Consider the following 17,273-nt stretch of genomic DNA (forward strand, 5'->3'; position numbering starts at 1 on the left):
GAAACAGCCAAATTGACTTCTATGGAAAATTTGAGTCTGGCATCAGGATTATTTCGTGTAGTTCGTGATTTTTCTTTGCCAGATAAACTTTACGACCAATCGATAAACGGTGCATGTACATTTTAGTCCTGTCAGTTTTTACAGAACTAGGATTGCAATTAATTTTCGTAATTTATATTAAGGGAATCATACTTAGTGAATGTAAGTATTCAACTATATTGCACTGATTGTTTAAGGCTGATTTAGATTTCATAAAAAAAAAAAAAACAACCAGTTTTTTTTTTTAAATTATACAGAGGATTGACCATACTGCTGCATGTTCATATATGTAACTATATGGACTACTTTGTTAGTGTAATCTCTCATTTAGAACTTTTTTCCAATAACTGGAAAATTGTATGCCATCTGGCTCCAAATATTAGAAAATAAAACTAGTTTCTCCTCTATTTACATGCACAACAATGACATACGTACATACACTAAAACAGTACCAGTACAATGTGGGATTTGTTGAAGATAGGAGGAAATGAGCTGGTGGTCTGGGTTTGGAAGGATTTTAAAACGCCTTTTTAAAGTCTTCTAGCTCTACTTGACATATCATAAAATCAATGAACAACCACAAAAACGGGGTTTTCTGCAGTTTAACTATAATTTTTTTAAATACTAATCACCGAAGGTTCGGAGAGGGGCATCCTCCTTTTAATTTGCCAGAGCCAAAGAAAACTTATTAAATGTATTGCTTCTCATGCACGTCGCATTGGGTCAAATGCTGAAGCATTTATAAGTTTTATTGCCATATTAAAATAGGGGGATACCTTAATTTACAACTTTCAGTTAGAATATGGATGGCCGGTACATTCAGTCTGAGGGAAATGGCCTGGATAGCATGGTAGGTACCTCAGGGAATAACGTCAGGGATGGGCTTTCATCTACTAGTAGGGTACATTTTGACCCGAGGCTGTTTAGCACACCCCGAGGGGAGGGTGCCCCTGGTAATAATGTCACCCAGTATGGGCATGTTGATATGTCGCTTACTCAAACGGGGGTGGATCCAAGAGTCAGGGGGAGAAGTACACGGAGGGTGATCTCGAGAAGAGGCAGCGAGTGCTCGAGGAGGCATTCGGTAGTTTACAAGGTATGGTAGATGGTTTGGGTGTAGACGTCGGACGTTTGAAGAGTGAAGTTGATTCCATCAGGACAGGTATTGGGTCGCTCGAGACGAGTATGACAGAACAAGTAAGGGGTGTTAGTTCACAGATTAGGGAAATGTTCCAAATGTCAGGTTTGTTAAGTGGAAATAAATCCCCAGAAATTCAAGGTAATGCTGCAAGCGTCGGGACAAGTCAGTCACAAATTCCAAGTAGCCAGTGGGGTCCTTGGGTTCCTGGAGAGGCTGTACAAACGACATCTGTAGACGGGGGAAACGCTACATTCTCTGGGGGTCCAGGGGGTGTGTTGAGCTCGGTAGGTTCTGTTTCCGCAGGGGGTTGGGCAATTCCTAGCTTTCCCCGTGTCATTGCAGAAGTCCCTAAGGCAGATGTAAGCTTCATGCCATGGCCAATGCCTGGTGACAGTATTATTAACTCAGGACTTACAGGTATAGTACCCAACCAGTCTCGGAAAATGATATCATCAGGAGTCGTAACACAAGGTAGTGTAGCTAATGTCAGTAGCAGTCAGAGCCGTGGGGCTGGGGGTCAAGTTCCTAGTTGCATGGGGAGAGCCCCTATGCAAATGCCAATGACTCAGGCCTGTCCAACACAAACTTGGCAGAATACATTTATGTCAAATTATCAGGGAAGTCCGTCTGGACAACCAGTAACAGGCATACATGAGAGTAGGCAGCCAGTCATGTCAAATGTATGGCAGTCAGGGAGAACCCCTAGTCCTATATTGTCTAGCACTCATAGGTCTCAGTTACCCAGTCTTATACCTCCAGGTAGTAGAAGTGGAATAAGTCGGAGTATTCCCACTGAGGTAAAGGGTGTCAAGTATAATGGGGATGTAGAGTGGGGTCCATTCTATTCAAAGTTTTCAACCATTGCAGAATATCATGGTTGGTGTGATGCAGATTGTTTGTTTGCACTTAGTCTGACACTAGAGGGGGTGGCTTTGAAGTATTTTGACATTTTGCGCCATAGGGGTACTACACTTACTTTTCAAGAGGTAATACTCCGCACGGAGGAGAGGTTTGGTAAAACTTCTGCGGGCAGCTTCCCAGTTAGAGTTTAATTCAATCACTCAGAAACCTGCAGAGCCAATAGAACAATGGGGTGATAGAGTAATGGACTTAGCCCAGAAAGCTTTTTGGGTGGGACCTCACCTGAAATTTTTCAGGAACAGTTGATAATGAGATTTGCTTTAGGATGCCTTGACTGCGAGGCGGGTCAGCAATTAATTGACCGACCGCCAGATACCCTAGAGGAGGCTATTAAGAGGGTTAAGACATTCCAGTTGAGTCGTCGTGCAATAGCTCATCGTCAAAGGGCTGTTAGGTCAGTCCCAAGTGAAGTGGGGTACCCAAGGTCAGTATCACCTGTAGAAAATCGTTTACCTGAGTATGTGTCAAGGGGGCGTCCAGTAGATAGGTCTAGCGATGCTGCAGATAGACAAAATGCGGGCCAACGCTGCAGCCCAGTGGTTACTAGTCCGGGTCGTCAGGAGGATAGAAGGCCAATAATTTGTTATGGTTGTAAGCAGGCAGGTCAATTGAGGCGAAACTGTCCGCAACGATCACATAACAGTTATGCAGGTCCCCCAAACCCAACTATCAAAAATGCAGAGCAGAATAAGTTAAATGTTTCTGTTTCGCCACAGACCACGAGGGGTCGGGTTACATTTGCCGAAAATCCGTCAGTCAGTGCTGCACATGTTATACCTTCTGTTCAGTCTGGTAGTCAGGGTGAAGGTTCAGGGGCATGGCATGTGTTGGTTGGAATTGCAGGTTTGGAGGTGAATACCACAGTTGACACAGCTGCAGATATTACACTAGTATCACAAAATGTTTACGACTCTATGCAACCCAAGCCGCACATTGTTGAGGAGTCAAATATTAGACTTGCAGGTGAGGGAACTAGTATGCGTGCTCAATTTTTGGGTAAAGTCGAGATTACAGTTGGTGGATATAGGTTTGTTCGTCCAATTTTTGTTGGTCCCTTGCTGGATGAAATGTTGTTGGGAATTGATTTCCTTAGGTCACATGGTGCACAAATCTCCTGTGAGACAGGAGCTCTGAGAGTCAAAGGGGTACCAGGCATGATTGAAATGTCAAGTGGTGTGGATTGGTTGGTGCTGAATGCTGTATCATCTAGGCGGGTGCGGATTCCACCGCATACTGCTCAAGTGATAGAATGTGATTTGGGTAATGAGATGTCAGATTTTATCATTGAGCCAGCCAATGTCTTCCCATTGGGTATTGTTGCTTCCGGGACTTACAATGCTTCTGGGAATAAGAGCAAGTTGTGTGTCATGAATATGACTGACCGCAGTCATATTGTTAAAACAGGAAGTGTTGTTGGAAAAGCGACAGCAGCTTGTGCAGTCAAAAACAGCGATGGCTCAGTCTGTCGGGTGTCGACGGAAGGGCAAAAGGATTGTGAGCATGTCACGCGGCTATGTTAAGGCTGCCCGATTAATTTCACAGCGATATGTAGAAAGTCACTTGTCTGTACTTCATCAGATATGACGTCATAGTTAACTTTGACGTCACAATCTGCATTCCTTTCAATCATTATTAGGGAATGTATCGTAACGTAATAAGTGATATTTGATTGTGCATAATAAAACCGCTTCATTCCTTTTCATAGACACTGATGTAAATACCAGTGATACTAAATTCAATATCAGCGATATGGAGTATAAAAAAATCAACAGTTTTAAAGCTTCGTAATAGGTAAATAACTATTCATAAACTAATGGTTTTGAGACTCCCCCTGCTACGTGTAATCTAATGAATGGTGATATGTATATGCACATAAAAAACGGCTTGGCACAAGTGAAAGATAAAAACAATCTAAGTAAATTTTACGTGAAATCGGAAGAGAAAATAAGTACCAATGTGAATCTTGCTAGGGAAAACCTACCGATTTACCCGATTTTGTGTAAATCGAGCCTAAAATGTAAAAATGTGCCTAATTTCGATGGCGGTGCGAAATGTTTTGACAATATTTCAAATAAACGAAATAATTATATGAACCCCCAGCAAGAACTGCAAAATACATTACTTATCGAAGGATTTTTCATAAAAATCTTTTGGATTTAATGTCATTATTCACTTGCGCCGATGCGATTTTTATAGATTATTTACCCTGTTAGAATACACCCGTCACGTGCTTAAGAAAAATATATGACGTCACAAAATACATCAAATATAGTGTTTGATGTCACTGTTAATTTATGTAATAAAAGTTTAAAGCAACTCGCTCGGTGAAAGTATTTTTCGATAATTAAAATAATCTCATTTTTCGATATATATTTAGCTTCGGACAGCCTTAACATAGCCGCGCAGCTCGCTCATCAGAGATCTGAAGGAAAACGCTCCGGCGGAAGTCCGCCAGGAAGCAGTCAGCCAGAGTTTGCAGATATTTTCGCAGTCAATGATTTAGATTCGGGAAATTTTGTAGAGATTGAGCATCGTATTGACACTGGGGATGCGCGCCCCATTTATCAGCGGATGCGCCGCACTCCTGCAGTTTTTCAGGGAGAGGAGGAAGGCCATTTGGATAAAATGCTGGAAGCTGGAGTAATCCAGCCCTCTACTTCAGACTGGGCCGCTGCTCCAGTGCTTGTGCGTAAGAAGGACGGAATCGTGAGATGGTGCGTTGACTATCGTGCACTGAACAAGGTCACAATCAAAGACAGTTTTCCTTTGCCACTTATAGAGGAACGTATGGATACTCTATCAGGAAACAAATGGTTTTCGAAGCTTGACGCTAATGCAGCTTACTGGCAAATTAAAATACACCCAGAGGATATGAAGAAAACTGCCTTCATCACGAAGTATGGACTTTTTGAGTTTACGCGGATGGGGTTTGGTTTATGTAACGCCCCTGCAACATTTGTCAGAGCTATCAATTTAGTGTTGCACCGCCTTAACTGGAAAATTGCTCTTGCATTCTTAGATGATGTGCTAGTGTTAGGCAAAACTGAACAAGAGCATTTAGACAATTTGCGCCAAGTTTTTGAGCGTTTCCGCAGTTTTGGGTTAAAGTTCAAACCTCGCAAATGTGAGCTTTTCCGCCCAAAAGTAGAGTTTTTGGAGCACACAGTAAGCAAAGATGGTGTTGAGATGGGAGATCAGTATTTAGAGGCAGTACGGGAATGGCCCATGCCAAAGGATGTCAAAGCAGTCGAGAGGTTTCTCGGTTTTGCAAACTATCACATGAGCTACATTCCTCATTTCTTTAAAATTGCAGCACCATTGTATGATTTGACTGGAAAGAAGGGGTTCCAGTGGGAAGTGGAACAACAAGAAGCATTCGATAAGCTGATTAGTTTACTGCTCAAGCCACCAGTGTTAGCAATACCAACAAGGGCAGGGCATTTTATTCTTGACACAGACGCCTCAGATTTTGCTGTTGGCGGAGAGTTAAGTCAGATTCAAGATGGACAGGAGAGAATAATAGGCTATGGAAGTGCAGTGTTGTCAACAGAGCAACGTCGATATTGCACAACACGTAAAGAGTTGCTAGCTGTGATAAAGTTTACTCGACAGTTTAGACACTACCTTCTTGGTCGTGAGTTTACGATTAGAACGGACCACCATAGCTAGTATGGTTAATGAACTTTAAAAATCCACAAAATCAGATCGCACGCTGGCTCGAAGAACTGAGTCAGTACAATATGCGGATAGTCCATCGGTCTGGTAAGAAGCATGTTAATGCTGATGCTCTGTTGCGGGACATTGCAGACAGATGTCAGAGCTATTCTTCACAAATTCAGTTGAGAGACTTGCCTTGTGGGGGATGGAAATATTGCCAAAGAGCTCACGAGCGCTGGCATGATTTCAGTACAGATATCGATGATGTGATACCTCTGGCTTAGATGTTTGCGGAGGGATCCACCGCAGATGAGGGAGACGTTAGTGGTATGAAACCTTTAGGGCCACAGATTAGAGAGTTGTTGGCATAAGGTCCCTTCAATCCTTTAGATCAAAGTCAGGCTAATGTGGATTTTCCTTCAATTGAGTTAGTTGTTGTGAAGGGAAGTAGTGACAGTTCAATAGAGATAAGTACATCTGGAGAGGACATCTGGGGAAGGGATATCTCTGTCTTCATATTCTGCAGAGGACATGGTTAGGCTGCAGAGTGCAGATAAGGTATTGAATTTCCTTCGGGCATAATTAGAGTCTGGGGTTTTGCCAAGTGAGAGTGAGTTGATGACCTCTAGTCCTGAAGAGAAATGTTATGTTCTTGAGAGGTATTGTTTCATGTTAGATGATAAGGGCGTAATTTGGCGGAAACCTGCTGAGGATAAAGATGCCCTGCGACTTCTTGTGCCTAAAGCTTTGCGTGAAGAAGTGTTGTATTTGTGTCATGACATTCCTTCATCAGGACACCAAGGTGTTCAACGCTCTAAAGAGAGGCTTAAGCCGAATTTTTATTGGTGGCGGATGGTCGCCGAAATGAAGAACTATGTTCTTACATGTGATGTCTGTTGTAAAAACAAAAGGGGTCCATTACCAAATCGTTCTGCTTTGAAGAGTTATCAAGCAGGTAGTCCAATGGAAAAAGTTCATCTTGATTTCCTTGGACCATTACCTCGCACAGAGAACGGAAATGAATACATACTCATGATGGTGGATAGCTTTACAAAGTGGGTGGAGTGTGTCCCACTACCATCACAGAGAGCGGAAGTGACCGCAAGAGCTGCCATCAATGAATTTTTCTCAAGGTTTGGGTATCCGTATGAAGTGTTTACAGATCAGGGTAGGAACTTTGAGAGCGAGCTATTCCGAAAAATGTGCGAGATCCTGTGGATCCATAAAACGCGGACAACACCGTACAGACCATCAGGGAATGGCCAGGTTGAGCGTTACAACCGCACGCTTATGGACGCGGTACGCTGTTACATTGATGGCTGTCCTAAGAGCTGGGATTAATACTTGGGTCCACTAGCAGGTGCTTTGAGGTCTGATATCAATAGGGTACACAGCAAACAAATTGATGTTAGGGAGAGAAGTCAATGTGCCGGCAACAATCCTGTATCGACCCCCAGATTCCAATGAATTTCAAAATGGGGAGGAAGGAGAAGTAGATAAATATGTGCGTGATTTGCAGGAAAATTTGCAAAAGTCACATGAGATTGCCAGGGATAAGTTAAAAGCCGCACAAAAACAATGATGCGGGATTATGATATAAGAGCCAAAGAACATCAATTTAAAGTAGGTGATGCTGTGTACTGGCGCTGGAACGCAGGAAAGAAGGTAGAGTCAATGTGGATGGGCCCAGGAGTCATAGTTGAATCAAAGTCCGACACAGTTTTTGCTGTGAAGTCACGTCGGGAGGTCAAAATCATGCATCACGACAAACTAAAGAAATGTGATGCACGGAAACTGCCAAAGTGGTTGGTAGATTACTTGAGATCACGGCAAAGTAAGTCGCTGAGTGACCCGGGTGATCAACCAGATGATGAGGTAAGTGTTGGCGGATCAAGCAATACAGATAGTACTTCCGCCAAAGACCCTGCAGGTATTGCCACTGAGGAGATACCTAAGAAACAGCCTGATGGACCATTCAGGGGTACAAGGTCTCATTCAAAGGGTAATACTAAGCATGATGAAACTATTGTAGCAAGACTGCCAAAGCGGGGACAAATAAAGGTACGGAAGTCATATTGTGTGTGTAAAAAACAAAATCCGAAAGGGTTAATGGTGCAATGTGATTCCTGCAGAGACTGGTTTCATCCGGAATGTGTAGGTATTACCGCTGAAATTGCAGAAAGGATACCTGGTATGCGTGCCCTGAGTGTTCTTTAATAGATGGGCAGTAGGGAATATGTATAAGAGTTTTGGGTAGTTTTATCAGCATTAATTAAAAACCCAGAGCTTGTTAGGTATAAAATTGGTTTCCGAGTGTCCTCGGATATAATTTATTTGCTAATGTTATATTTTAATTTTAGATTCAGCGATGGAGGAGCAGTTTGAATTGTATGTGTTCGATGAGGAGGATTGTATGTTTGAGGAGGAGAGTGCTGGTGGGCTGCAGGAGCCAGTTGGACAGAACTGGGCCAGTAAGACGGTTGTTGATCTCAGCCAGAGCAGTGGCTCAGATCGGGAAGTTAGCATGCGTCCTTGTCAGGAGAGAGCCCACACCAAGGAAAAGAGGGAAAGGGGAGTAAGAAAGTGCGCTGTACACAGTTGCAGGGAGACATTTTCGGGAGCTATGCCGATGCTCTATCACATTTGAGGGACCATGCTGGAGGAGCACAGACTCCTGAGGAGTTTGTGTCTTTCCTAGCGGATCTATCCGCTGAGGTTTTTCAAACGCACCAGAGAGAGCCTGTATTACAGTCCCTGGAGAGGTTGAGGGCGTGGGCCGAGAGACGACTGGGTAGAGTGGACTGGACATTCTCCAGGCCCGTGCAGGAGGTGGTGAACAGGGTCTCACACTTTTTGGGACTTGACAGCCCAAGTAGTGGACTGATAGCCGGGATAAGCCAAGGCAGAATCGACCATGTGGCTCTTCTAGTCCATCCAAGATTGATGGCAATGGGGATTAACATTGCTGTTAAGAAGGGGAGATGGGATACCTATTTTTCTCGCTCTAGATCAGATATATCTGTGTCGAGAGAGGGGATTCAGGAGCCAGAAGAGGAGGGTCGCTGTGTGCCGGTGAAAGCGGAACTACCCGCTAGTGATCCCCCTGTTAGTGATCCCCCTGATCATGAGTTGCCTGGTCACCAGTTGGCGGTGGTGGACTACCATTGGCACCCTGGACGGATGCCAGCTCCATTTACAGGAGCGATGAATGCCGCGGCCCTAGACAGCCGACCCGCCTTAGTGCCGGCCACCATTTCCGGTGGGTGCTTGGTTTATGGAATGGAGGAAGCCTGCATCCCAATGAGGTTAGAGAGTGGGTTGGTGATTGCAAAGGGGATCCACCCGAAGGAGGCGTATAGAGCAACAAGGGCTGATGTGGCAGCTACCATGAGTATGTGCAATAGTAAGGGCTGGGCTGTTGGAGAGATAGGCCTGGATTACTCTACCAAAGAACATCACCCCCAGCAAAAGTTCACCCTTGCGGAATTTTTCCGCAGAGTTGACCCATCCTCCAATATGGTGTTGCATCTGAGAGGTGCAGATGAGGACAGCTGCAGTCGAGTTCCCACCCAGGACTGCATAACCCTTTTAGATGGGTTGGGCGTGTCTATCCAGGCACCTATCTATCTGCACTGCTTCTTAGGGGGCCCAGCACAGATCAAACTCTGGATAGATACCGGGAGGCAGGAAGGCGTTAGAGCTATCCCACAGGATCGGATACTGGTGGAGACAGATAGTCCGTACCTGCCATGTGGGGTTGGCCGTCCAATGACGCCAAAACATATTGGAAAGGTATACCAATTGGTGGCAACCCTACGCGGAGAATCTGCGGAACACCTTGCAGAGGCAGTGACGAGGAACTTCTGTACCCTCTTTGCAAAGTAGTTGGGCCAGAAACGCTGATCGTCGGTCTTCCTACGAGCCGTGTATCCTCCCAGGAGATGTGTTCATTCTTTAAGTTGTTTCCAGCGAAGAAATCGCTATGGATGAGAGACCATGGACCGCCAGAGGAGACGAGAAGGCCTTGGATCATGGTGCTCCCATTCCGGACAGCCATTACCAGTGATTGATTGACAGTGACTTTTTATTTGGTCATGATTTATGAACTATTAATATCTGTTTTTCTAAGTAATGGTAAATCACAGTGTTTTAGTTTATTATCTTGGTATTGTCAATCATAGGGGTTTAAATTGTATTAATGTAAATGTCATTGTTTTTGTAAAATCGGGGGTCAGGTTTTTAAAATCGGGGGCAGTGTGGTGATTTTGCCCACTATTTTTTGTGCGGGGGCGAATTCATCGGGTACCGGATGAATTCGCCCATGCGCATATAGATAGATAGATAGATCGTCTGCAGAACGCAGGACGCACGATTTGTAAATTGTTATATATACATAGAAGTACATAAAGATATTTGACGCCTACCCGGTAAGTTGTTGATCATTCCTATCGGTTTCCCCGACTATCTCGCCATCTTAGCGGTGGGAAACACGATAAATACAAGAATCACCTGATGTACCAAAGTGATTTCAACAGCTTTGTTGACATTGAACCTTCATTTTTTAATTTAACACAAAAACTACAAAGAAAGAGTTCTGAACATTTTATTGTCATTTTCTGTCATTACAACATTTTAATCTTGAGTAATAATTTTAAAATCCCCATTTGTGACTTTCGTTCCCTCTCTGTCTTGCATAAGAACCAAATTTCTTTGAATACAATATTGTGAATGAAGTTCAAATGAATGAAGAAATGTCTGAATTTTCTTAGCTATAGATCTGTCAAATTTTATTTACGAACATTTTCAAGAAACCTTAATTGTTCTTAATTATTTCACAAAAATATTTTTTTTTAAATTTCAAATTGTGTAACTTAATTAACGTAGCTCTTGGTGCAAGAAAAAAAAATGAATATTTGATGAAAACATATTAATAGAATTATTCTAAAAATAGAAGAAGTGAAAGTCTTTAAAGTATTTTTTCTCGTTTGCCCAAAAAGAATTTGTTTTATTTACTTTAAATTTTTCTAACTATGAAAGGAGACCGATTCTGATGGTGTAAATTGGAGAAATTCCATAACTTTTTAAGATAACTGGTTTGTATGGAAAATTATTTGATACTGTAAAAACCAAAAAATCGGACCGAGCAGCTTTGAATAAAGCTTTTCAAACAGAAATTCTTTAAATCAGTATAACTTTGACCAAAAGCGACAATAAAGCTTTTCTTTTCTCATTTAAATTGTTTCAACTATGATCCTTTAAAAGTTACTGGTAACTTCATACCAAAACAAGAAATTAATGTCCCATAAATAATAATATACACTCTCGTATTTCAATTTACAAATTAAATGAAAAAATATTGGGATCATGTTATACACATATTTCCTAAAAACAAAATTAAATTTTGAATAAGGGAAGATTCATTCCTGACAGCAGCACTGACTCAGTGCATCAATTTATTCAAAATCGCTGCTAATTGTACAGTTTTAAATAAAATTCCACTCTTTAAATGTTCGATTGTAAGGCAGAATTTATACAATCAAATAACGGAAAATTTTTAGTTAAAATCTTTATCATATATTTTATATAATAGAAACAACATTTGTTTAAAAAAGAATTAAACATGAGAAATCTTGATTTTGTTTTAATGTGATTCTTTTTTTGGACAATCACACAACCTTTCTTGAGAAATTTATCAATTTCCTTAAAACCCGAAAACCATGAAAATCATGACCTGAAGTGATATAATGTCACAACTACATTGTATGTAAATGTTGCTACTGTTGTAAATTATATCACATAAATTATTTTGTTTCATATTTCATATATAAGTCCTCCTGTCATTTATGCCCCACTTTCGTCTTTCCTGTAACTAAGATATAATTTCTGGAACACGAATAACAGATTTACTTTGTAGATTTACACTTTCAGTGAGCCTAATTAACTGATTGTTCTTTTTAACACTGCGAGCATTTACTGAGATTGGACCGAAAGTTGGGTAATGAAACGATAATAATTATTAATTTTATCATTTCCGCGAAAAAAGAGTACCCTAATACATAATAAACATCGTGTCATAAAAGAACTCATTCCCCTGGTAGTTGAATTTGCAGAGAAAAAAACCTCAAACAAGTAAAAAACCCAGATTAAACAACAACAAAATCACACATCAATAATCGGTTTAACGATTGTTTAAAGATTATAAATTACTATATTGTATGTTTATATCAAATAAATCGTTTAATTAAAGTGGTTCAAAAAAATTTTCATCAGCAGTTTATGTTTACAAGACATCCTTCTTCTGTCATCAGAGGTCAAATATATTTCATAAAAAATATTATGAAAGTAAACGATATAAATGCTTTCTCTGTTTCTACAAACTGCGTGTACAGGTGGTGTTTATCGGTGTTATTAAATTTTGAACAATCAAAATCACATTAGACTCAGTTAGCAATAACCTTTATTAACGGTATAGGGAAACGATAGAAACTATCACGTTACAAATAGTATTTCTGTCGGACCATTTTTTCAATATTATGAAAGTAATATAAACGATATAAATGCTTTCTCTGTGTTTCTACAAACTGCGTGTACAGGTGGTGTTTATCGGTGTTATTAAATTTTGAACAATCAAAATCACATTAGACTCAGTTAGCAATAACCTTTATTAACGGTATAGGGAAACGATACAAACTATCACGTTTAAAATAGTATTTTGTCGGACCATTTTGTTTTCTTTTACAATATAAGCTACTAATTCGAAATATCTGGATATGGCCTCAATATACTTTTAAAAGTGGGGCTATCATTAAAAATTATCAAACTGGTAGATTTTACATATTAATGTCAATAATACAAACATTTATTTTACAAAGATCTTTTTCCTGACATAATTATTTTAAGAACTGTTGATACCAAATAACTAATTATGAACAACTTTTTACAGTTTATGATGTAAAAAAGCGATTCAGAATACACCAACTGACTGTAATAATTAACTCGGGGCTATGTGAGTTCAAAATCAACGCACCTGTTTTAAATAACGTATATAGGCATCCTATAGCAATGAGTATGAATAATAATAAATATATCACTTACTAAATATAACTTGGATTGACTAGAAACGTAACAATTAACGTGCTACAAAATCATTTTAGAGGAAAACACACTTGCTCTGTAAAAAAGGTATTGGCTAGGCTTAGTTAAATGTATTTATTTTTTTGTGCATAAACATTATAGATCTGATCTTAAAAATATTCATAACATGCTTGTTAACATATTTCTAGTACTATTAGTACTTTGATTATAAAGGGGGTGTTAACTCAATCACATGATGGTATCGCTTGACCTAGAAGTATAATACTAGGAATCGTGGATTTGCAGATTTGTAAATTGTTCACGAAGAAGTATTCACAATGTAGTAAGTATTTGTGGAAACCGTATTTTGTTTTTTTTATCTTTTTTGTTAATACACGTTGATAAAAATCAGAATTAGTCCAAACATATCAAGGTATCATCGTGATGTATGTTAAAATCTAGAACGTTAACATATTTAGGTGCAACTTTAACATTTTATTATTTTAATCGTAATTAAATAAAAAGGTACGTTCGACAAGAAACTCTAAAATAATTGAATAAATTTTTTGTCTAGAATTCTAATTAAAAATCCAAGTAAGAAGTCTGAGCATGGCCCGCCGGCGTAGTCCCCAGTATGTGTTACGGTGTGATCTGTGTGAGACCCCGGTCCCCCCTACGGAGTGTATGTACTGTGACATTTGTGACAAATATCTGTGTAGCCCATGTGTAGGGAAGCATCTTTCAGACCTATCCAAAGAACACAAAGTGGTGACTTTTGGAAAGCGAGGATCAACCACAAAATGTCAAAAACATTCCTCAAAAATATGTGAACTTTTCTGTAAACAATGTGGCACTCCTATTTGTATAAAGTGTGCTTCCTCTAAAGAGCACAAAGGTCATGAATTTATTGACATGGTGGCAACACTAGAAAACCAAAAAGAAATCATACTAAGAGATGTACAAGAACTAGAAAAACTCATTTCTCCTAAATATCAGGAGATTGCAGCTATCATCCCACTTCAGAAAGCTGATCTGAATGAAAATTCGAAAAAACTGACAAAAGCTATTGAGAAACATGGCAAAGACTTGCGCAGAGAAATCGACACCATTATCAAAAAACTGAAATCAGATCTTGATGAAATGGACTCAAAAAACCTGGCTTTACTAAATAAACATGAAAATGAAATCAAGTGCACAATTTCTGAAATCAAACAGAGCATTGCTGATCTGAAGAAGTTACTTAACTCAAATGATGTCAGTCTCGTCTCTGCCTACAAATCAAGAAATGCTGAATTCAGAAGATTGCCTCCTAAACTTACTGTTACCTTACCAAGATATACACCTAAGAAGACTGATAAAACACAGATTTATCAACAGTTTGGTTTTCTGTCAGCGTTATCTACCAAAACAGAAGAACTTGGATACATAGTGGATTCTCCAGATGCAGAGTCCTCCCCCTTGGACAGACCGCTCATTAATGTACCACATATCATAACAAATATAAACACTGAGTTTGGACATTTAAATAAGTTACACCGTGTGTCATGTCAGAGTGATGGAGACATTTGGACATGTGGTAATGACAATATGATGAGACTCTACAACCTGCAGGGCGAACTAGTGAAGTCAGTCCAAACCAAGTCAGGGAGCAGGCCAGAGGACATTGAGGTGACAAGAACTGGGGATCTAGTTTATACTGATAAAGATGATAGAACTGTAAACATAATACAGAATACACCAATACAGACAGTGATCAGACTACAGGGCTGGAGACCTCTAAGTTTCTGTTGTACCTTATCTGGTGACATCCTGGTTGTTGTAAACAGTGATAATGATGAACAAACAAAAGTTGTGCGTTACTTTGGCTCAACAGAAAAACAGAGTATTCAATACAATGATAGAAAAGAACCCCTTTTTTCAACAGGTGTCCTTAAATACATCTGTGAAAACAGGAACCTAGATATCTGTGTGTCAGACAATAGAGCTCGTGCAGTATTGGTAATCAACCAGGCCGGGAAACTCCGGTTTACCTACACTGGTAATATCTCTAGTACTACCTTGGGATGTCCACGTGACATCACTACAGACAGCCAGAGTCGCATCTTAATAGCAGGCAGCAACAACTGCATCCACATTCTGGATCAGGATGGACAGTTCCTCCGCTACATTGACAATTGTCAATTACAGACTCCATGGGGTTTATGTGTGGACTCCAGGGACAACCTCTTTGTGGCCGAGTTTTACTCGGGTAAAGTGAAAAAAATCCAATATAACAAATAAAAAAATTGTTAAAACCAATATATTTACTGTGGCAGTGATTGTAAATGTAATAATTAAATGAGCCTGTGTAATATAATTATATTCTAGTATAACAGATGTAAACAAACTGAGTGTATATTCATATAACTTGTGTAAACAGACGGATTGTTTTGTGTACATGTGATAAGTAAAAACGAAATGTTTTTATTCATTGAATGTATTTTATTAATATATACATATCTGCAGATTAAAATGTTGAATTTATAAACTTTACAAAAATATAATTTGTTCATACATATCTAAAATGTAAATTTCCGACAAAAATAATAATTTTAATATTGATTCGATAAGTTCTTATGACGTCACCGCTTTAGTATATATTGCGGGTCACAGAAATAATAATCTTAATATTGATTCGATATACTTTAATCTGCAGAGGGTTGAACATGCATGAATTAGGTCTACATTTAATAGGTTTTGTGAAAATATACTTACTATTTACAGTTTTTGAAGCATCCATCATAAAATTGACGATTTATCATCATATCATCAGCCACGTAGCATCGTTTTTGAGAGTGGGGGGACCAGACTCATCCAAAAAATCTTGACAAGCCAAAAAAAAAAAGGGAAATGTTACTTTCCAAACTTCTGTAAATCCTAATCTGTGGGGAGTAGTATACCTTTAACTTCAATTTCACTGATTATTTCCTTATTTTCAATTCATTTTTTTACATGGTCCCATATAAAAGTGGGGGGGGGGACTCCATGTTAATTCAAGTCTGTGTACACTGTATGTAAATTTAAGAAAAATCTTTGGGGGGGGGGGTGTGCGCCCCCCCCCCCCCTAATCCTGATGCTACGTGCCTGATCATCATACAGTTTGTCTATTTTCTTCGATTTTTCAAGCCAAAGCATAAATGAGAAATATTTAGCAGCGTTTTCACTAGACACATTTCCTCCATTTATCCATCCTCCATCAGCAATAATTGAATATTAAAATACAATTTCTCTTCCATTTTGTAACCTGCACATGTACTTTCTTAAGTGTACTTAAGTTTAATTGTTTAAATAAATTAATAAAATTGTTCATAACCAGATTGAAGTTTGAAATTAAATTCAAGAACATGCAAGTAAATGTGCTTTTATGCAATTTATATTATACCATAAAATAATTGAAAATATCAATTGGGAGTAGATATGTTTTATTTATTCTATTTTTTATAGCCCTCACAGGAACTGTGATATAGACTAAAGCAATTAAGCAATTGGTCAAATTCCCGTTTCGCACACATTTTTTCTATACCTAATTTTCAAATGTGTGCAAAACGGGAACAAACCGAAGTATTCTAGCTATACTTGCCATATCATAAAATCAATGAATAACCACAGAAACTGGATTTTCTGCAGTCAAACTACAATATTTTTTTTTATATACTGATCACCGAAGGTTCGGAGAGGGGTGACCCCCTTTTAATTTGTCAGGGCCAAAGAAAACTAATTAAATGTATTGCTTCTCATGCACCCCGCATAAGTTTTATTGCCATATTAAAATAAGGGGACACCTTAATTTACAACTTTCAGTTAGAATATGAAAACTGGGTTCTTCCTCTTTGTAAATATTGTAACAACAAAATAAAGTAAATTACTGCCTAATCAAACTTTATACCCCCCCCCCCCCGAGAACCATTAGTTTGGAGCCTAAAGCATTTGTATATATTTATCATTCATTTTCAGGTGTCATGCACATTAATATTTCCTCTTCCAGTGCGTGTAATTCAATTTTTAAAGAATATATGTGATTAAAGTTACATGCCAAAAACCGCTACTGGTTAAAAATAGCTAAGATCAAAATGGTTCGAAGATTATTTTTTTAATACAAGAATGACCTGATGTACCAAAGTGATTCCAACACCTTTGTTGACATTGAACCTACATTTTTAATTTAACACAAAAAACTACAAAGAAAGAGTTCTCAACATTTTATTGTCATTTTCTTTCATTACAACATTTTAATCTTGAGTAATAATTGTCAAATCCCCATTTGTGACTTTCGTTCCCTCTCTGTCTTGCATAAGAACCAAATTTCTTTGTATACAAATTGTGAATGAAGTTCAAATGAATGAAGAAATGCCTGAATTTTCCTAGCTTTAGATCTGTCAAATTTTATTTACGAACATTTTCT

At 39.1% G+C, this 17,273-nt stretch overlaps 2 protein-coding genes across 2 annotated transcripts; both read left to right on the forward strand.

The window, feature by feature from the left end:
- Positions 1-9,037: 9,037 nt before the first annotated feature.
- Positions 9,038-9,745, forward strand: LOC128163886 (uncharacterized metal-dependent hydrolase HI_0454-like). Its single transcript, XM_052827566.1, has one exon. The coding sequence runs from the start codon at positions 9,038-9,040 to the stop codon at positions 9,641-9,643; it is 606 nt and encodes a 201-aa protein (XP_052683526.1). The 3' UTR covers positions 9,644-9,745.
- A 3,693-nt stretch (positions 9,746-13,438) lies between these two features.
- On the forward strand, positions 13,439-15,534 carry LOC128163885 (E3 ubiquitin-protein ligase TRIM71-like). Its single transcript, XM_052827565.1, has one exon. It carries the CDS (start codon positions 13,442-13,444, stop codon positions 15,110-15,112), a length of 1,671 nt encoding a protein of 556 aa, XP_052683525.1. The 5' UTR covers positions 13,439-13,441; the 3' UTR covers positions 15,113-15,534.
- Positions 15,535-17,273: the final 1,739 nt, after the last annotated feature.

This window comes from Crassostrea angulata, chromosome 9 (assembly GCF_025612915.1).
Source record: "Crassostrea angulata isolate pt1a10 chromosome 9, ASM2561291v2, whole genome shotgun sequence".
Lineage (NCBI taxonomy): Eukaryota > Metazoa > Mollusca > Bivalvia > Ostreida > Ostreidae > Magallana > Magallana angulata.